This window comes from Staurois parvus, unplaced genomic scaffold, assembly GCF_062004578.1.
Source record: "Staurois parvus isolate SC_StPar_1 unplaced genomic scaffold, SC_StPar_1.0 ptg000287l, whole genome shotgun sequence".
Classification (NCBI taxonomy): Eukaryota; Metazoa; Chordata; class Amphibia; order Anura; family Ranidae; genus Staurois; species Staurois parvus.
In genome coordinates this window covers 3,718,261-3,740,836 of record NW_028318083.1, presented here as the reverse complement: position 1 = coordinate 3,740,836, position 22,576 = coordinate 3,718,261, and the positions used below count along the sequence as shown (strand labels likewise).

The 22,576-nt window shown below is 41.5% G+C and overlaps 1 protein-coding gene across 1 annotated transcript in view; it reads right to left on the bottom strand.

The window, feature by feature from the left end:
* The window catches only part of SYCP2L (synaptonemal complex protein 2 like), a 146,621-nt gene that overhangs the window by 45,509 nt on the left and 78,536 nt on the right, over positions 1-22,576 (bottom strand). The window contains exons 20-25 of the mRNA XM_089682145.1: positions 20,202-20,263; positions 14,619-14,673; positions 9,516-9,565; positions 7,406-7,466; positions 2,826-2,952; positions 461-510 (exon numbers count right to left, since the gene is read on the bottom strand). Coding sequence (XP_089538271.1) covers positions 461-510; positions 2,826-2,952; positions 7,406-7,466; positions 9,516-9,565; positions 14,619-14,673; positions 20,202-20,263 — 405 coding nt within the window. The remainder of the gene's footprint in view (positions 1-460; positions 511-2,825; positions 2,953-7,405; positions 7,467-9,515; positions 9,566-14,618; positions 14,674-20,201; positions 20,264-22,576) is intronic.

The window sequence follows — 22,576 nt, the reverse complement described above, 5'->3', positions numbered from 1 at the left end:
AACTAAAATGACTGCACAAGTCAAAATTATCAGTAATTTTCATGCTTTCTTTATACAGTACCTGGCATAATTTGTAATCAGGCAAAACTTGTGAGGTTTTCTATGCTACCAAATCTAGAATGGGGTTTATAAAAGCCACTAAGTTGTATACTGTTGCAGCTCTACTTACACTAATATACAGACCGCATACTCTGTTGGCCACACCAAAACTTGCCAACTGGCTGGGGAGCTCAGTTCATAGGAACGGAACCCAGCTTACTATTATAATGTTATAATAATATTATATAACGGGAAGGTAACCATGTTCCCCTTTGCTCATAGTGTATGTTTGAATATGCAGCACCACCCCCACCCACCGAACACCAAAGCATGCAGTGATTTTATGTGCTACAGCTGACAACCATGGACCCCACTATCACTGCCCAGATAACAAGAAGAAAATAATGAGAGAAATACATACCTTTTTTTTTTGCGTGGCTTCATTGCTACTTTCAGAAGATAATGGAAGCACTGTAATAAATTAAATATTTCCAGTGACTAATGACTAGATATTAACATTATTGCAAATATTTTATATAAAACACACAGTGCCTTGAAAAAAGTATTAACACCCCTTGAAAATTTTCCACATTTTGTCATGTTACAACCAAAAATACAAATGTATTTTATTTGGATTTTATGTGATAGACCAACACAAAAAGTATGTAGTGGAAGGAAAATGATAAATGGATTTCAATTTTTTTTTACAAATATCTGAAAAGTGTGGCGTGCATTTGTATTCAGCCCCCTTTACTCTGATACCCCTACCTAAAATCTAGTGGAACCAATTGCCTTCAGAAGTCACCTAATTAGTAAATAGAGTCTACACCTGTGTGTAATTTCATCTTCGTAGAAATACAGCTGTTCTGTGAAGCCCTCAAAAGGTTGTTCGAGAACATTAGTGAACAAACAGCATCATAAAGTCCAAAGAACACACCAGACAGGTCAGTGATAAAGTTGTGAAGTTTAAAGCAGGGTTAGGTTCTAAAAAAATATCTCAAGCTTTGAACATCCCACAGAGCACTGTTCAATCCATCATCTGAAAATGGAAAGAGCATGGCACAATTGCAAACCTACCAAAGACATTGCCATCCACCTAAACTGACAGGCCGGGCAAGGAGAGCATTAATCAGAGAAACAACCAAGAGGCCCATGGTAACTCTGGATGAGCTGCAGAGATCTACAGCTCAGGTGGGAGAATCTGTCCACAGGACAACTATTAATCGTGCACTCCACAAATCTGGCCTTTATGGAACAGTGGCAAGAAGAAAGCAATTGTTGAAAGAAAGCCATAAGTCCTCCCATTTGCAGTTTGCAGGAAGCAAAGTGGGGGACACAGCAAACATGTGGAAGAAGGTGCACTGGTCAGATGAGACCAAAATTTTACTTTTTGGCCTAAAAGCAAAATGCTATGTGTGGCAGAAAACTGAAACTGCAGATCACTCTGAACACATCATCCCCACTGTGAAAAATGGTGGTGGCAGCATTAAGTTGTAGGGATGCTTCTCTTCAGCAGGGAGAGGGAAGTTGATGGGAAGATGGATGGAGCCAAATACAGGGCAATCTTAGAAGAAAACCTGTTAGAGTCTGCAAAAGACTTTATACTGGGGTGGAGGTTCACCTTCCAGCAAGACAACAACCCTAAACATACAGCCAGAGCTACAATGGAATGGTTTAGATTAGGCCACGTAAAATGGCAGAGAGGGGCAGCACATGCTGAAGCGTACAGTGTGCAGAAGTTGGCAACTGTCTACAGAGTCCATAGCTAGACCTCCAAACTTTATGTGGCCTTCATATTAGCACAACAGTGCGTAGAGAGCTTCATGCAATGGGTTTCCAAAGCCGAGCAGCTGCATCCAAGCATTACATCAGCAGGTGCAATGCAAAGCATTGGCTGCAGTGGTGTAAAGCACACTGTCACTGGACTCTACAGCAGTGGAGAGGTGTTCACTGGCGTGGCGAATCACGCTTCTCTGTCTGGAAATCCAATGGACGTATCTGGTTTGGCGGTTGCCAGGAGAAAAGTACTTGCCTGACTGCATTGTGCCAAGCGTAAAGTTTGGTGGAGAGGGGATTATGGTGTGGAGTGGTTTTTCAGGGGTTGGGCTTGGCTCCTTAGTTCCAATGAAGGGAACTCTTAAGGCGTCAGCATACCAAGACATGTTGGATAATTTCATGCACCCAACTTTGTGTTAACAGTTTGGGGATGGCCCCTTTCTGTTCCAACATGACTGCTCACCAGTGCACAAATCAAGGTCCTCAACCGGAAAGAACACTTTTGGGATAAATTAGAGCGGAGACTGCGAGTCAGGCCTTCTGGTCCAACATCAGTGCCTGACCTCATCAATGCGCTTCTGGAAGAATGGTCATTCTTAGACAGACACACTCCTAAACCTTATGGACAGCCTTCCCAGAAGAGTTGAAGCTGTCATAACTGCAAAGGGTGAGCCAACTCAATATTCGACCCTACAGACTAAGACTGGGATGCCATTAAAGTTCATGTGCATGCAAAGGCAGGTGTCCCAATACTTTTGGCAATATAGTGTATATACACATACATACATTACAAGAGTATGTATTCTTTAAAGCTGTATTGCTTTACTGCTGTCAAGGAAAGTAAAATCCCTTGCCTGGTTATAATGTCTGGCAGGGGTGCCAGGATTACAAGACTGGTTGAACAGAGCTGCAAATCATTTGGCAGGTATGACAACATTTGTATGCAATACATTTTCAAATGAACAAGTTGTGGTTTGCAGTATATTCTCACTTTTTAAAGAACACAATACCTTTCAGTTTACTCTTTGGTTTTGTCTTCTTACGGCTATAATCTGCAGATTTCTTATGTTCCACAATCCAGCTCTTTTCACTTTCAGCCGCGCTTCCAGAAGAAACCATATTTTTGTTCCCCATAGTCTGTAGTTAAAAGATTGCAAAAAGATCTTGCTAATCGAATCGTAAACTGTGCCATTTGCAAGGATATCACGGTTGAACTTGGTCTTTAAAGTGACCTTTTGTTTGATTTAAAGCTTCATTCAAACGGGCGCATAGACCCATTCGTCCATGCAGGGGCGTCTAGGGAATGATAGGTGTTCTGTTCAGCCAGCCTGTTAGCAGCCATCTGTACAAGCATGAGTGCAGATTATCTGTGTCCAGAGCGGTGTGTCTGTGTACAGACCTAAACACTGGCAAATGCAGGAAGGTCCATACAACAGCTGTGTCTCTAAGGTTGTCATGGATTTTGATAGCCTGGGTGCATTAACATGACCCTATGCATGGAGGCAGGGGTCTATGCAAGTGAATGAGGCCTAAATGTCAAACAGAAAGCAATCATGTATCAAGGACCTAAACAAATAGTCACTACCATGCCATGCTTTTGATGATGGACAGCCTTATTGTAGAGCCAAGCACAGCTTAATGAACTGAAATCACTATTGGCATATTACAGCTCCTTAGGCTTTTGGGCTCTCAGGGACATGATCTTGCATGCAAAAATGTTTTGAGCCCACCACACCCATGCATTTGGTATAGGAGACTTAAATAGAACTGTGGCCAGGCAGTGGGAACAAAAATATTTACACATGTTCTTAACAAGCAGTTAATAAGATTTAAAATAAGCCCTAACATCTGTAGTCACATGCACTGTAGATTAAATCATTCTCAAATTAAGCAACAGAGGCTTTTCAAGTTTGTTCTGGCACTCTTCTCTCCCACTATATCCCCATGCACTTGTTTTACTTTTACACCCAGAAGGCTGCTGAGTCAATGCTGGGAGGGGGAGATGAGCAATAGAAGGAAAATGAAGCGAATAAACTACTTCTGAAAATTTTGAGATTGAAATAATCTACAGTGATTACAGCTACAGAGGCCAGTGTGGGCTTGAGTGGAAATTTTATTTACTGCTTATTAATTATTCCGTAGCTTAACCACAGTTCTACCTTAAAGTAAACACATCAATTCAGTTTAAAATTTATAGAATCAATTTCACCAATTAAAAAAAATGCTCAAAAGAACATACATACAGTGCCTTGAAAATGTATTCATACCCCTTGAAATTTTCCACATTTTGTCATGTTACAACCAAAAATGTAAATGTATTTTATTAGGATTTTATGTGATAGACCAACACAAAGTGGCACATAATTGTGAAGTGAAAGGAAAATTATATGGTTTTAAATATTTTTTTACAAATAAATATCTGAAAAGTGTGGTGTGCATTTGTATTCAGCCCCCTTTACTCTGATACCCTTAACCAAAATCTACTGGAACCAATTGCCTTTAGAAGTCACCTAATTAGTATACATAGTCCATCTGTGTGTAATTTATTCTCAGTATAAATACAGCTGTTCTGTGAAGCCCTCAGAGGTTTGTTAGAGAACATTAATGAACAAACAACATCATAAAGGCCAAGGAACACACCAGACAGGTCAGGTATAAAAGTTGTGAAGTCTAAAGCAGGGTTAGGTTCTAAAAAAAAATATCCCAAGCTTTGAACATCTCACGGAGCACTGTTCAATCCATTATCTGAAAATGGAAAGAGCATGGTACAATTGCAAACCTACCAAGACATCGCCATCCACCTAAACTGACAGGCCGGGCAAGGAGAACATTAATTAGAGAAACAGCCAAGAGGTCCACTCTGGAGGAGCTGCAGAGATCAATTGATAATTTTCATTTCCATCAACCGATGGGGCATCCTTACGTTCCTAACACATTACCCAGTCCATGTCAGTATAGATATCCAGCATATTTTTACCCATTGAGATCTGATGTGTTTTCAAAGTGTTCTGTTAATTTTTTTGAGCAGTGTCTAGATGGGCCTAGACGCCGAGCGGCCGCACATTTGCGTTCAGGTAAGAAAAAAACATATGTGCTGAGAGCACGTGCCCTGCACGCTCCCAGCACACATGTCCGGTACTCACGGAAAGGTCCTGGTCTGCTCTTTCGATCGAGACCTTTCCCAATCATGTGACCACCGTGATGACGCGTCACGGCGGTCACATGATCCCTAAACCCTGCTCCGCTCGTCCGGCCTCCCGGCTTCTGAAACTCTTAAAGGGCCGGGAGCCGCTGGCAGGAAGGGGTTAACTTTAGTTGCAGTAATTACTCTGGAGACAAACGTCCCAATTATGGGTAGATGCAGAACTTTCTACTCCAGCCAGAGTGGCACAGTCACTAGTACAGTCTCTGTTAGGAGCACCTGGTCCACTCTAATTGATCTCTCTTCAGACCACAGCTAAGAAATGCCTATATACCTGGCTGTCCTTTGAAGAGTACCCTGGAGCAAGAGATTCCAAAGGCAAGCATGCAGCCATGTCCCAGGGAGAACTGGTTTAAGTATTGCACCCAGCAGCCCTCTCTCCCATATGCTGTAGGGGTGTAGGAGGTACTCACACTGTCATTGTATCCTGTAGCTCTGGGTAAGCTGCATCCAGGCCTCTCACTGAGCCAGTTTCTGTCCTTCCCTGGTGGACTGTAAGGTAGTGGAGCTCCCTCTGTCAGCTTCCTTTCCTGCAGCCTCCAGCCTGGAGGCAGAACCCCTCCATTGCTGGGGTTCCCTCCCAGGGTACACAGCAGCAGCTTTAGAAATCCTTCCATCCAAGTCCCAGACCCTTGCTGAAATGGCTCCTTATATCCAGGGGCAGTCTGCCACAATACCAGGGCCTCCAGCCTGCAATTGGTCAGACTCCCATGAATATGCAGATCTAGGTCTCCACCTCTCCGCCCACTGGCTTCTGAAAGTTTCCATGGGACCTCCAGAAACAGGTGGTGGCGTCAGAGACCCAGCCTGTTGAGTCATCCAGCCTAACCTGGTCTGGTCCGCTCAAGACATGCTCACTCTAACTACTGAGTGAGCCATTAAATTTACCTAATTCTCTAGCGCCACTAGAGGGTGTTACAGATGGTTTATGATCGTTGATAATTTTCAAATAGATTGCGCACTTGTTTGTGTATTATTTAGATTTTTGCTGTATCCAGAGTTGAGTGCATTCTCTCAGTACACCAAGTGCAATAGACTAGTTTAATTAATATGTGTATTTAAAAGATTTCAAGCAAGATATTAAATATTAAATATTAGATATAAAATATTAGATAGAGACAATATAGCCCCCTGATGATGTGATGTTTGACGAAACATATAAGGCAGAGCTTAGGACACATACAGTAGATGCCATCTTATTTACTGGCTGGTACTAAGGATTGTATGAAGCAGGATTCCTATTTGGTATGCATAATACCATGTAAGGATTTTTAATCCTTTTTTAAATAAAATTAGCTATATTTTACTAAACTATCTGAGGCATTTGTTTTCTGTGTTTTATCCATACACTTGGCACATGGTACTAATGTCTAAATGCATTCTCTGCATTTATTCTAAAAAAACATGCCACTACCTGTCCTATCCACCCCTATCTCTAAACACTTACCTTGCTCCTTATCACTGCTTAATCACAGTCTCCGGCTCCAGCCCTGCTCCCCTCACTTTCTGCTTTCACAAGGAAAATGGAAGGCAGAAGAGCTCCTGCTGTGGTCTGTCAAACTTCAGAGAGGTGGAGTGGAGGTGTGGCTTATTGGAGCTGTGTGGGCCTATAGATGCACACAACTTGGTTCAGTACCCAAGGGAAATGAGCACGCGCAGGTCTCTCCTTAGCAGCCAGCTTGCTACAGGAGGCACCAGAAGCAGGGATGAGTGGACAGCACCACTGCAGACTGCCAGAAGAGGATAAAAGTGACCTTGCTGTGGAATATAGTTGCAATAAGTAGACAAGTATAACCTTTTTTTTATTAAAAAAAAATGTGCCTTTAATATCACTCTAAGTTGAGAAAGGGTCGTGAAGTGATGTCAGCTGGGGGCCACATGGGGGGTTGGGAAGCGACCAGGAAAGAATATCTGTCATACTGGAGTGGAGGTGGCTGGGTAGCAATGCCAGCTGGGTGGGAGGGGGGAGTGTATAGCAAACCTAATGGATGTCAGCAGCTTCTGTACAAAAAAAAACAAAAAAACAATAGTACAGACTGGAGTTGAGCCCAAGCGTGTTTTTTTCCTCTTAATTATTTCTGGAGGAATATCCTATGATCCTTCAATTTGAATCATAGGTTTCCTCACACAAGACAGGGCTGTGCAACTTCGTAAGCATTTCAATTCACAGTTTCTTAAAACCGTCCCTGTGAAAGACCACTGCGATAAGCAGAGAAATGAAACAAGAACATGAAATAAATACCTCAATAGATTTGAACAAGACCAGATTGATTTTCTTTCAATTTGGACAATGCTTGTCTTTAAATTTTCCAAAAACATACAAACTGGTAAATTCTGAAAAAGTCCCAAGCTAAAAACAGTAGGTGTCACAAGTACATTAAAGCAAACCTTTTTTGGGTCACTGAGAGATACTCTTGCTGTTGGCCTTGAAGGTGTACGGACAGGTGTCCTAACCAAAAGAAAAAAAAAAAAAAAAGGAAATCATCAATTCCAAATCTGTAGCCACTGTAATTTTCTTCAAAAATTCAATGCCATATGGCAACCTGAAGGCCTTGTGCACACCATTGGTGTAAGAACACCCCCAGAAATGTAATTTCCTGCTTATGTGATAGGCTCAATATTTTCCCAAAACTCCACACAAAGTTACAAGCCAGATTTTAGGCATCCTCAGCCAAAAATGAATTTTTTGTTGTAAAGTACTCCAAAAGGGTTCATTGCTTCTAAAAGGGACGCAGTACCTACATTTTCGTCATCAGAACACTGCAAGTGCATCAGCTGATTGATAATGTAAAAGTCAGTCCTATTCAGATTCAATCTGAAGAAAACAGCTTTTTCTTCACAGCAGAAACAGGTAGGACAAAGTTTGTTAAAAGCCTTGCAATGTACATTGATTACCTAGAGGGGACTCCTTTTTTTCCTCAACAGAAGTGGAGTTACTCTTTAAACAGGACAATTTGTGTGTTTCAATAACCACTGCCAAAATTGTTAGAAGTGTTTTTGTTTATCCACTAGATGGCCTGTGTCCTTGCCCAAAGCTGAAACTGGGCACATCACTGGTAAAGGCTGAGCTGTGTACAGGATTTCAGCAAATACCAATAAACCAGTCATTGTACAAGATGTAGTTAAACAAGAACGCTGTTTCAGCAAAACGTTGTCAACTCAATTGATAATCCCAAACGGTGTTCATTTACAGCATTGTACAATGTGTACTATGTGAGGTATGTGAGGGCAGAACTGCACAACCATAATTAGACTGTTCATATATTGAGGTTGTTCACTCACATTGGTACCTTCCCATCACATCCTGGCTTAAACTGTATGTAAACCCCCAAAAAATAACTTTTTTGCTCCCTTTGGTCTCTATAATACAATTGAAAGAATTTGGTCAACTCCTAATAAGTGGAATATCTCTTGTTCCTGCCATTAATCCAATGGGCTAAAACGTTCTGTGCTCTCTGGGTCTGTTGCACAGACAATTTTAAGCTCATAGGATTAATAACAGGATCAACAGGTACTGTTCCACTTATTGAAAAGACTTAACCAACTGCTTTTGCTGGTATACTAGAGACCAAAAGGGAGCAAAGAAGCTAGCACTCTTCCCGGTTGTCTCTGGGAAACTACAGAACGATTACATCCCAAGTGATAGAGATTTGGGGAGGTGTTCTGTAGCCTTAAAGTAGTAATAAACCCAAATCAAATATGATATTGCATTTTACCATGTCTTAGATGTGATGGCAGCCATAGTTTTCTTTTTTACGTTTTCCTTCTACTTTCAGCCAGAAAGTCGTTTTTTTCAAAATAACAAGCTCTCTTCCAGATGTATCAGTTTACAGGGATGAGACAAACTATTTAACAATAACAGAGATGCCCACAATGATCAGCATTTATTCTTGTAAAACCTTTATCGTAAAAGTCAAAATACCGTTTGCTGTAATTGATTAAACAAATTGAAGCCAAACTCCAGCTCACACTTTCTAGTGTGTCTAAATCTGCTAATACATCTAAACACTCCCCTCCCAGACTGGCAATGTTGGTGTCCAAAGGTGTCCCCTGTGCTCCTTGATCCTGAGTGGGGACACTAATACAGGAAATGTTTTACTGGCCAGATCACCAGGGGAAAATGCCTAATAAAAGAAAACTAATGCAGCATGCCACATTGAATGTTTGGCAAGTTGCAATTGTACTACATTTTTGTATTTGGGTTTAATACCGCTTTAAAGACACTACTATGCTAGGGTGGCAATGCTGCTGTTCAGATACAGTATAGCGAGCAATTGTCTCCCTAAGGAGGTGCATTACTGGCAGCATCATGAGATGAAAACAAAAGAAAAGAATTGAGAGAAGTGAAACAAATTCAGCAAACACATCTAAGGACTGTGTATCTGCAATATATTACATTCTTGTTCTTGAGATTAGGTATGCTTCAATTTCTGAATGCCAGACACACCAATTCTGCACCCAAATACTAATTAAACCTTAAACAAACCATTACTAATACCTTTTAGAAGAAGACTCTGGGCTATTAATTTCAACCTTCTCCATTACCAGCTGAAATAAAATATACGATTGTTACTGCTTACATTAAAAAGTTTAATGAACTAGTTCAGTCAAAAGACAGAATTTTTGTACTTGCTGTAAAATTTTTTTTTTTTGGAGTCTATTGAGAGACACAGGATTACTGCCACTGACAGGCTGTTAGATTTCAGCTTTTAGCTATGGTTAGAGGAACTTGATGACCACATCTAAATGCAGAAAATGCATCCATATGGCTCCATTCACACACTGCGTTTAGCAATGCTTTTATAACATACGGTTTTATGAGTTAAGGAAAAGTTGACAGCGCAATGTACCGCAGCTATCTGTACATAAACGCAATTAATCGCAGTACAAAGAAAAAATAAACACAGTTGCTATAGTAAAGGCAAGTATTCCTATATGCTGTATGTATGGCAAGGAGTCCTAGATACCCAGATGTGTAATGGAGGTTGGATGGGACGGCCCCAGAAAGCAGTGACATCATGCCCAAGGCGTGCATAGGGAGTTGCTGTCCAACATGTTTCGCCCAATGAGTTTGGGCTTCTTCAGGGATAGGGATCTCCACTACTGACAACGCTGTACAGTCTATGAGAAATGGATTCTGACTCCATCTAGCGGTACAATTAAGGAACTATTGTGGCTTGATAGATTTAAGCCCAGAGAATTTCTAAGGGATGGTGAGAAACGGAGCACTTGTGTATTTACCCTGCTATTCATGAATTTGGCAACATGGTAATTGTGTTAATGGAGCGGATGATGGCACATTATACGGCCTAACTGGAGGCAGCACAGTGGCTGAATGGTTAGCACTTCCGCCTGGCAGTACAAGGGTCGTTGGTTCGAATCCCAGCCATGGCACCTCCTGCCTGGAGTTTGCATGTTCTCCCTGTGCCTGCATGGGTTTCCTCCGGGTACTCCGGTTTCCTTCCACACTCCAAAGACATGCTGGTAGGTTAATTGGATCCTGTTTAAACTGGCCCTAGTATGTGTATGTATGAATGCAAGTTAGGGACCTTATTATACGCCCCTTGAGGGTTAGGGACTGATGTGAATGTACAATATATATGTAAAGCGCTGCGTAAATTGACGGCGCTATACAAGTACCTAAAATAAATAAATAAAATAAACTGGTCAACTAATGGGACAGTTCTACCCGGACTGCCATCAACCTTATTTGCAAAATGTAACTGGACTATCAGGCGTCCTATAAATTACTCATATATGGTTATAGGACAACTGGTCCCCAATCTGACTCCTATCTCCATTACATGGGACACTATTGAATGACTATCATCTAGTTGCATCTTTAGCCTTCTTGCCCCCTCCCTTATAGTGTGTATGTTGGAGGTTGTATGAGCAGCTGCTAAGGTGACAAGACAATGTTGTCTTTTTAGTTTGGTGAAGTTACGATGGTGGTGTGCTCAACTTCTGTGTGTATATTTGTGCAACGCACATTTGTCTTTTTTCAAATAAAGCCCTTTGATAAAGCTGCATGGTCCCATATGAAGTTACCTCCTTTTTGGGGAACCCTATGTACCTATGTCTTGAGCATGAGTTTCGGAGACCACACCCACCCATTTCATTTATGTTTACAGGTGAGTCAGCGATATGGTAGCCAATATTAATATAGGGCGATTCTGACGGAATCCCTCCTATATTGGCTGTTTAGGCCCTTTGTTAACCCTTTTTTAGTCCTTTTTATTGGTTGGGAATGGACAGGAGGTACTACACAGGAGAGATCCAAATCAAGGAATGAAAGACCAATCTCTGAAAACAAGATAGATTGGGTGGAAAACCTGAAAGTGCTGAGATTCGAACTGAGTGCCCTTCTCTTTAATATTGGATAAAGGAAACGTAACTTGCCCACTTATCTGGCCCCTGACGACCGGATTACAGCCTTGATCCCTTTGATTTGTCCCTACGTCCTGCCCCTCCCCCCTTTTTTTTTCCCCTCCTTACCCCTTCTTTCTGCCCCTACCCCCCTCTTAGTCACCTCCTGCCTGCGACTCTTCCCACCTCTCCCTCTTTCTGCTATCCTCCTATTTCGCTTCCTTCCCCACAAACACAATCATTTGCACTTTTCCACCCACGCTCTCTTGACTTTATTTCGGATGATCTTGATAGGCACATATATCATTTTGGTAAACAAGACATACTCCTTGACTTAATATAAGGCCACTATAGATCCCGATCTGCAATCCCCTCCTATATAGATTTACCTGGTTCTGTGTCACTCTCCATCTCTCACTGACCTTTTATCGATTGTAGGGTATACTGCTCCTAGATCAGTTCGAGATCCTTGCCCTCACGAGAGCCCCTCAACCAAAACTGCGACTAGGAATAGCCTTTTATCTATTTTATTCAGGAGGTAATCCCCTGCAGTCCCCATTCTCCCATCTTGTTATTCATTGATTGTGAACTTCTGACAAATTGTATCATCTAAAACACTGTGTCTTTCTAACTCGATCATTGCAATCCTTTTGTTATCTCCTCTATGCTGTATTTTTGATTTGTCTTTTTGATCCTAATAAAAGTTATGGAATAAAACAAAAAAACACAAAAAAAAAAAAAAAAAAGTGTTGAGATTCAAATGCTGGTCCAGACCCATCTGCAGGAAGGAAAGGATTGGTTCCATGGAGAAACTCCAAAAAGGTGGAAGCTCCAAGACTCCCATCAAGTGAAATTTCCTTTCCATGTCCAATGGTAGACCTTTGGGAAACAGCCTTCCTAGCAAATGGGGGGGGGGGGGGGGGTTTAAAACCACAGCTGACGTTTAGCCATAAAACATTTTTCTCTCACCAGCTAAAGCGGAGCTTCACCCAAAAGAGTAAGTTCCGCTTTAAGGACTGGTCCCCGGCTCCCCATGAGAAATTGGCACCTTTGGCGAGTGGAGGGGGACCGGGTACCTGCTTTAGACAGGTACCCGCTTCCACTTCCGCTTGACAGCCTAGGCGTTGTGGGCACCCAGCTGTGAAGCCGCAAGTTGTCAGAGCCAGGCACCCACACTTAACATGCCAGTGCATAGGTGTAGCAAGATGGCGTCTCAAACCAGAAGTACGTCACTGCGCTGCGCCATCTTTGACAAAATCTTGCTACACCCAGAAACATGAGGTTTGCCATATCAATGCTCTGTACAAGGATAATACTATGTGAGTACATATATTGAAGTTTTGGGGTAACATTTTCCCATCATTAAACAGTATTATGCTATGGGAGTTTTTTTTTATTGCGTTTTGATGAGATAATTGGCCATATCCTACCTGGAGAGTGTTTTATTGCCACATTAACCTGTTCGTGAGGGGAGACTACTGTGGAGAGAGGGGCCATCATCCCAGAGGAGTCTCTTGCATGGAGGATCCTAGCGAGTGATCCAAAAGCGTTTTGACCCTTAGCAGGTCGAAACATTGAGGTGAGCGTGTAATTCAGCCACTCTTGGAAACGTGTTATCCACTTGAACACGGGTGTTTGTTGGAAGATTAAGTATTTTGGAAAAAACAACATTTTTTGGACGACTTATATTTTTTATTATTTGCAATTGGGGAACATGCGGGGCCCCTGAAGTTTATTTATATATTCACGTTGGAATAATATTTGTCACCATCACGCATGCGTTAGTGTATGTGTTTATTTTGCACTTTGTTTTGCATTTATTTTTGGTACTTGCATTGTGTACACATGCGTTTATTATAAATCATTCTTTTGGATTGTTTTATTACAAAACATCACTTGGACTTTTTTTTTTTTTTTTTTTAGAGTCCTTTTCTTTTGAGCACAGATATAGTCATTGGACTAATTTTTGCATTTTTTAGTTTTGTGATCTCATTTAGATCAATTGTTTGGGAGATTAGCGTGGTCACTGGAGTTATTTCATCATCTTCATATAGTTTCTTGATCACTTTGTTTCACTCCATTTCTTGATCCCTGTGTGATCAATACGTTTATGTAGGAATACAGCCCACAGGCTGCACCTTTATCTAAATTTGTCACTTTTTGATAATCACTGAGTGTGTTTGTGTGGTGTCACTTATATACACAATATTTATGGTTTATGCATTATTTATTTATCTTATGTAAGCGCTACATCATTATTTCATTTGCTGTACAGATCTATGGGTATATGATTGGATGTTGGCAGCTGCACTTAGTTTAGTTTTTAGGTAGTAGGCAGAAGCGCAGGAGGTCTCACCTATATTTTAGAAACCTTTAAGAAAGTGAAGATCTAAAGCATAGTGGGTAAGTATTACACTTCTTCTACAATCAGGGCCAATGCAAAGGTTTAGGTCTACACAGGTAAAGGGGCATTTTGCTAAACACATTCCTCCACCATCCTCCCTCCACCCCTCTCCCCTCCACAATGCAACTCCCCACCCCCATATGGCATACACTTAATTTTGCCCCAGTAAGTAATGATCTATGGGCAGGTAGCAAGTGAGCAAAACTAAAATTTCCACGCTGTGTCTGGTAGGAGGGGTTCAGCATTAAGGAATGGAAGACAGGTATTTTAAAAATCCAAATCCCTGGCAAGTGGCTGAGCATTTGGATTTTACTGCCAACAAAAATATATAAGTTCCATGCACTCAGATCCACAAGGTAAACTGTAAAAGGGATAAAACGGGAATAAATTAACAAAAAATATATAAATCCAAAAGGTTACCAATCTGCCAAAACAGCAAACACTGCGTCAACTGATTAGGACACAGGTAGCCCCAAACAGAGAACTACAGTGAGTAAAAACGGTAAAGCCCACCTGCTGTCAAACAAGGTATTTTCTGGTACTGGACCAGTGTGCTGTCCATTGCAGAATACAATACAGGAGGCAGGACCTTGTTTGACAGTGGCTGTCGTCTCAGCTCTGAGCTGTGCGAGTCACAGCGGGAGATCCCCTCTCTGTTTGCTCTGGCCAGGCTCTCCTCCCCATTTAAGCTGTGATCAAGGTGGAGCATGTAATCTTCCCCACTGCGTTAAGGTCGAATCGCTTCTCCTTTTTTGAATGTATTTTGTTTATAAGATTCTACGAGTGCTAAAACTTACTGAAAGGCTACTGAAAAATCAAGAGTACTCTTACCTCAACGTCTGTTGCAGACTGTGAAGAATCTGGATATTCAAATTTACTCAGAGATCTATAAAAAGAGCAACACTTTCAGAGAAAAAAAAAACAAAGCTTCAACTGTTCCTATTATATTATATAACCACACTTAACCATTAGTATATCAACTGACAAACACAACTTTAACTTAAAGTACACTGCTCAAAAAAATTAAAGAAACACTTTTTAATCAGAGTATAGCATAAAGTCAATTAAACTGGGATATTGATCTGGTCAGTTAAGTAGCAGAAATGGTTAATAGGTTTCAGCTGCTTTGGTGTTAATTAAATTAACAGGTGCACTAGATGGGCAACAATGAGTCGCCCCGCAAAGCAGGAATGGTTTTACAGGTGGAGGCCACTAACATTTTTTGCCTACTCATCTTTTCTGACTGTTTTTCACTAGTTTTGCATTTGGCTAGGATCAATGTCACTACTGGCAGCATGAGGCGATACCTGGATGCTACAGAGGTTGCACAGGCAGTCCAACTCCTCCAGGATGGCACATCAATACATGCCATTGCCAGAAGGTTTGCTGTGTCTCCCAGCACAGTCTCAACAGCATGGAGGAGATTCCAGGAGACAGCCAGTTACTCTAGGAGAGCTGGACAGGGCCATAGAAGGTCCTGAACCCATCAGCAGGACAAGTATCTGCTCCTTTGTGCAAGAAGGAACAGGATGAGCACTGCCAGAGCCCTACAAGATGACCTCCAGCAGGCCACTGGTGTGAATGTCCCTAACCAAACAATCAAAACCAACTTCATGAGGGTGGCCTGAGGGCCCGATGTCCTCTAGTGGGTCCTGTGCTTACTGCCCAGCACCATAGAGCTCGATTGGCATTTGCCATTAAACACTAGAATTGGCAGGTCTGCCACTGGTGCCTTGTGCTTTTCACATAGGAGAGCAGGTTCACCCTGAGCACATGTGACAGACACAAAAGGGATTTGAGAAGCTGTGGAGAATGTTATGTTGCCTGTAACATCGTTCAGCATGACCGTTTTGGTGGTGGGTCAGTGATGCTCTGGGGAGGTATATCCATGGAGAGACACGCATTCCTCTACAGGTTAGACAATGGCAACCTAACTGCCATTAGGTATCGGAATGAAATCCTTGGACCCATTGTCAGACCCTACGCTGGTGCAGTGGGTCCTGGGTTCCTCCTGGTATACGACAATGCCCGGCCACATGTGGCGAGAGTATGCAGGCAGTTCCTGGAGGATGAAGGAATTGATACCATTGAATGGACCCCATGCTCGCCTGATGTAAATCCAATAGAATACCTCTGGGAAATCATATTTCGGCCCGACACCGTCAGGTTGCTCCTCAGACTGTCCAGGAGCTTAGAGATGCCCTGGTCCAGATCTGGGAAGAAATACCCCAGGACACCATCCGTCATTAGGAGCATGCCCTGACCTTGTCAGCCATGCATACAATCACGTGGGGGCCATACAAACTACTGAGTACCATTATGAGTTGCTGCAATGAAATTTCAGTAAAATGGACTAGCCTGCTGCATACTTTTTTCACTTTGATTTTCAGGATCTCTTTGAATTCAGTCCTCTGTAGGTGAATAATTTTCATTCCCATCAAACGATGGGGCATCCTTACATTCGTAACACATTACCTAGTCCATAACAGTATAGCTATTCAGCATATTTTTCCCCATTGAGATCGGTTGTGTTTTCAAAGTATTCCTATTTTTTTTTTTCAGCAGTGTATATTTAGAGCAAACACAATTTTTGGATTTTGGATGGAATGGGAAATTGGTAAAACTTTTGTCAGGTTTTATTGTTTTATCACTTTTTGCTTATTAGCGGTGATTAATCGTAAGGTCTTATGTCTAAGCACCATTAAAGTGGTTGAAAACTTTCACATATAAAATGAAATTGCTAGCATTGGGTAATACACATTAAACAAATCCTCCTACATAAGTTGTACCCATTCATCTGCAGCCATTTCATCTATAGATGTTCTTAAAACACAAAGACAAAAGGATTTCTTTTCAGCTCTATCAGCAGGGGGTGGGGATCTGAAGTCACAGAGCCAATCTCAATGAGGACAGCTGTGACCCCTGATTGGAGAAAGGGGATACATCTCCTCTTTAAACAGTGCAGAGAACAAGCACAGCTGTGATATCAGTCATAGCTTGCGTACTGGAGCTCCCTCATCATCTTTTAACTCTTGGAATTGGAAAAAGCTTTCAGAAATGACATATGAAGTTAACAGAGGAACCAGGCAGCAGAGAGAAATCACACTCACAGCTTTGGAGAGAGGCAAGTATGCATTATTTATTATGTGCTTGTATCTTCTCATGTCTGAGGTTTACAACCATTTTAAGGTGCAAAATACATCAAGGTGTTTTGTTCTATCCACTGGGGTTGATTTACTAAAGGTAAATACACTGTTCACTGCAAGTGCAGTTGCTTTAGATTCAAGGGGAAGCTCTGAAATTAGGAAAAGCTTTGCTGATGTCTTCAATCCAATCATATGCAAGCAAAAATGCTGTTTTTTTCCCTTGCATGTTCCCCTCAGATGTAGAGCAACTGCACTTGCAAAAACACAGCCTATTTGCCTTTCGTAAATCAATCACAATGTGTTAGAAATCTCTACTAGGAACTAGACAAAACAGAAAAAAGGAACCGACAGAAGTTTTAACCATGCCATACCATATCCAAAACTGAAAAGGGTTATTGATTTACCAGTAAAATTTATTTTCTGACATGCAGTACAGGACACATGCGCTTTAATCATTACTTCTGGGTAATATCCAGCTACCTTCAAGTGACTGGACAGTGGCAAAATAAGAAGCTAAAAAGGAACATCTCCTTATGTAGCCCCTCCCACTCTAAGCATGCTTCAGTGTTTAGCAAAAAGAGTGAGATAGGACAAAAGAAAAGGGTCCTATTGACTGTACCTCAGACGTCCTACAGTACACAGGTTCCTTAATTATTATGACTGGGATGTGCAAGAACAGTCCAGCTAAGGAGGTGGACAACACAGCAAACCACGCTAACAGGCCCACAAAAAACAAAAGGGTCAAGAAAGGTTTGACAGAATCAAAGCAGCTTATATTCAAAACTGGTATCACTGGAGGCCTGATCACCAACCTGGTTGAACTTAAAATGTGAGAACAGAGGGCCAAGTTGCAGCCTTGCAGATCTGAGAAACAGAGGCCAGATGCTGAAAAGCATTAACAGATCTGGCCAAGTGTGCGTACACAAGAAAGGGAACAATGGTATTCTTCAGACTCTAAGCCCTGATGATAATTTGTCTGATCCTCCTAGCAACAGTGGAAGCGGGAAAACCCTTGTGGGAACCTTCAAGAAGCACAAAGTGGAAATCCCAAGGAAGCAGTACTCACAGCACACACCATATACAGAAACTTGACAGAAATTTCCTTTGATGTTTCAGAGCAGGACAAAGCAGGGAGAGAAATGCTGTGACTTGTTGTCTTGAGTCTTAATGCCTGGTAGACTATCAGTTTTTTTTTGTTCAACCCAGCGGGCAGAATTAAAAAAAAAACTGAAGAATTTGAGAGGAGTTCGCTGTACTAACTATCCAATGTTAGTACAGTGATCTCCCCGCTGAGCTATTGTGTTCTGACAGGGGGACTGCTCCCCGCCAGAAGACATCGGTCAGTGCTTGCAGCGATTGCTGCCAGCACTGATCGGATGCCAATCAGATTCTTGTATCCAGCATGCCCATTTGACAGAAGCTGACTATTTAGCCAGCTTCTGTCACCCAGGCAGGTGTACACACGGGCCGAATATCAGCTGGTTTCTGTTGAACCGGCTGATATTTGGCCCGTGTATGCACAGCTTAAGGCCTCCTTCCTCTACCTTTTGGAGGAAGGAGGCTGTAAACCTCAAAACAACTCAAAAGGCTGCTTCTGCCGAGCTGAGAAAACCAGAATAAGGTCCCAAGAGACACAAGACATCATACAGAGCAGAAATGTGAGCCATTCCCTGAACAAATACCTCAACTAGACAGTGAGAGGCCAAAGATCTCTGAAACAGAACAGCCAAGGCCAATATTTGCGCTCTGATGGTACTGGAAAACCGAACAGAAGACATCCCACTGAATACTCTCTAGGATGAAACTTCCTCAACCCGAACCAAGCAAAATAGGCCTTCCATGTGTGATAGTAGACAAAAAACACAGATAGTGTTGTTAGGAATGTCAGGTAAGCATTTTGGATATCTACTGAGGCCACTGGGGTTGTCCTGGGAGGATGGCAATAAACGACCTGGCATTTTCTATGCAAAACTTTTCAACATAGGAACAAGTTGGGAGTCTTCAAATCCAAAATGGGTTAGACTCCTCTGTTTGGTTTCAGAACTGAAAAAGGTGAATATGTGGAATGAATTAACTACCACCCTCAATGGAGCTACATTGCAAAAGCCAAGCCTGAGCTAGCAAGTCCATCTGACCCTTTTTCTCTACACCTATTAAATGCCCATTCTAGTTATATTATCCCCAGAGGAGCACTCAGCATCGGGGAAAGGTGGGGGGGAGCCCCACACTGCCAAGCACTTGCAGACAGCAGTAACCCAACTATTGCGATAGACACTAATGTATCCTCGGCAGAGAGGGAAGTTTCTCTGGAAAAGCAGGTGGTCCATCAAATAATAGACCTACATTTTTTTGTATTATCAGTGAAATCCATTTCCTGGATTACTGTAGAGGACATAGGATTCTCCCCTCTGTTATGATCTCCCTATTGCTTGCTACTAAACTGAGGCTAGAGGAGAGTGGGAGCTGTTACATAGGGGGATGACCCTGTAGCCTCTTTTTTGCCACTGTCTAATCACCTGAAGGTAGATGCAAACAATCCAGGTGTAATGGTTAGCACGTTTGCTGCCAGGTCCATACATCTTTTCATTTTGGACACTTTATATTGGACTTGACTAATGCCCTATTATTTAAATATGGATTACTTATGAACTAACACATAATATAAATGCAAACTTGTTGGTTGGTTGAGGTAGCGTTGTTACGCTCAGGCATAGGGGGTTTTGGTTAAATATAACCTAACCACCCTCAGATATCACCGGCAGCCACTGAGGTCTTAAAAATTAATGGTTAACTCTGTGTTAAAGTGTATATGGCGGAGTGGGAAAGGTACGTTGCAGATACTTTTGACCTCTGCTTTAGGAGGGAAACATATGTGACTGGGCAAGGTTTTCTAATCTTTCTTTGCCATTTTCTTAGGGGAACCTCAATCAGTGGTGTCTGTGGGTGCCTCTGTCTAGTGTGGCAGTGAATGGAACACAATTTATACACCATGCAATATGTTGTCACATCAAGTTGAAAACATTAAAGCAGTTCCATTCAATTCTCTACAGAAAATTTAAAGATCAGGCTGTCGATATGACTTCGGGCCGGCTATGGTTTCTTGTGTAATTTGCTCCTTATGTGCCTACTAGCTAAAATCATCCCATAGATCATATTTTGCAACGGACTAAAAACTCCTCCACATATGCCCCCAAATACAGAATAATTTATTGTACTGCTAATAATGAAAACAATCTGAAGTATGACTATCAATAATGAAGATCTGTACTTGTCTGCATACTGCTTCTTTGGTGAAGATACTTTAGTTTCAGAATATTTTGCTTTTACATCCTGAAATATATAGAAAACAAAATGATCATGTGATCAGCAAATATTTAATTACAACTAAACAATCCGTATTCTATGAATAAAGTCCCCTGTTAATAAAAAAAAAAAAATTATATATATATATATACACATACATATATATACATACATACATATATACACACATATATACATACATATATACATACATACATACAATCTTCATCCACTTAAGCTTCGGAAGGATTTACCCCCTTTATGGCCAGGCCATTTTTTTCCTATTCGGCAGTGCATTATTTTACTGGTAATTGCACGGTCATACAATGCTGTACGCAAATTAAATTTATATAATTTTTTGTTCACACAAATAGAGCTTTCTTTTGGTGGTATTTGATCACCACTTGGTTTTTTAAATTTTTTAATACGTAAAAAGAAAAAAGAAAAAAAAAACCTAAACATTTTTTACTTTCTGCCATAAAATATATCCAATAGAAAAAAAAAGTGAAAGTCAAATTTCTTTATAAAATGTAGGCCAAAATGTATTTTACGATCTCCAAAAACACCAGCACTAAATGCAGGGGTTTTCCTTAGGAATAGTTCAATCACAATGCCCCTTTGGGTGGAGCCCTCCACGGAATGGAAAATCTTCAATTAACTGTAAAAAGACAGGTTATGTGTATATATATTATATTAACGTATGCCCAATGTGTAGAGAGTTACTTTTGATTTTAGTGTTTTGTGGTGTTTTGTTTGTTATTTTAGTTTGTGTACTTCACACTTTTTGTATATCACTTGCACTGTTGGTATGGATGCCGAATGGCATGGCCAATACAGTTTCAAGCTACTTTTCATTTAGTGTTGCCTGGGTTGCTGGGTTACCAATTGGTTACGTCCCGCCCACAAGCCCATCCCCCAGAGGGGAGTGCCCCATTGAAGGGAAAATGCCCCAAGAACAAGCAGGAACTGAAGACAGTTGCAGTAGAGGCCTGGCAGAGCATCACCAGGGATGAAACCCAGCGTCTGGTGATGTCTATGCGTTCCAGACCTCAGGTCTAATTGACTGCAAAGGATTTGCAACCAAGTATTAAAAAGTGAAAGTTTGATTTATGATTATTCTGTCCCATTACTTTTGGTCCCTTAACAAGTGGGAGGCACATATGCAAACTGTTGTAATTCCTACACCGTTCACCTGATTTGGATGTAAATACCCTCAAAGTAAAGCTGACAGTCTGCAGTTAAAGCACATCTTGTTTGTTTCATTTCAAATCCTTTGAGGTGGTGTATAGAGCCAAAAATTTTAGAATTGTGTCCATGTCCCAATATTTATGGACCTGACTGTACATTCATTAGTTTGCATTAAAGTTATAGCGTCTACAAAGGATGGTATATATACTGGAATTTTTCTCTTTCTTTTACACAAATAATGGTGGCGATTAGCAACTTATAGTGAGACTGTTACAGTATGGCAGGCAATCTGACACTAACACTGGGTGGGAACTGACTAAATGACACAGACATCTCCAGCAACACTAATTCAGTGATCAGTGCTAACAATATACATTGTTACTGTACTAATGACAATGGCTGGGAAGGGGTTAACATTTAGGGTCAAAGGGTTAACTGTATGACTTCCAATGTGTGTAAAGCGTGCTGTTTATATTAAGCAATGTGCTGGTTTTTACTCCTTGCTTTTTGAAAAAAAAAAAAAAAGTCAAATCGCTGCTGTATGTAGTGAGCCCTGTGTTGTTTACTAACAAAGGACTCTTCTGTAATTCGCTCAGCGAGTTCTGGCCATAAATCATTGTCAGGAACCCACTTTTCGGTATTTGTGCTGTAGCGAATGATAATACAGCCGGCGCGCCCACTACCTGGAAGAGCAAGATCACATACATTTACTTGATCAAGCACAGCGAGGCCACTCTGTTGCAGTATATCTGTGGTAAGCGATTGGGAAATGGATATACACTATATTGCCAAAAGTATTGGGACGCCTGCCTTTACACACACATGAACTTTAATGGCATCACAGTCTTAGTCCGTAGCGTTCAATAATGAGGTGGCCCATTCTTTGCAGCTAAAATAGCCTCAACTCTTCTGGGAAGGCTGTCCACAAGATTTATGAGTGTGTCTATGGGAATGTTTGCCCATTCTTTCAGAAGCGCATTTGAGAGGTCAGGCACTGATGTTGGACGAGAAGGCCTGGCTCGCAGTCTCCGCTCTAATTCATCCCAAAGGTGTTCTAATCGGGTTGTGCAGGCCAGACAAGTTCCACCATCCCAAACTCACTCATCCATGTCTTTGTGGACCTTGCTTTGTGCACTGGTGCGCAGTCATGTT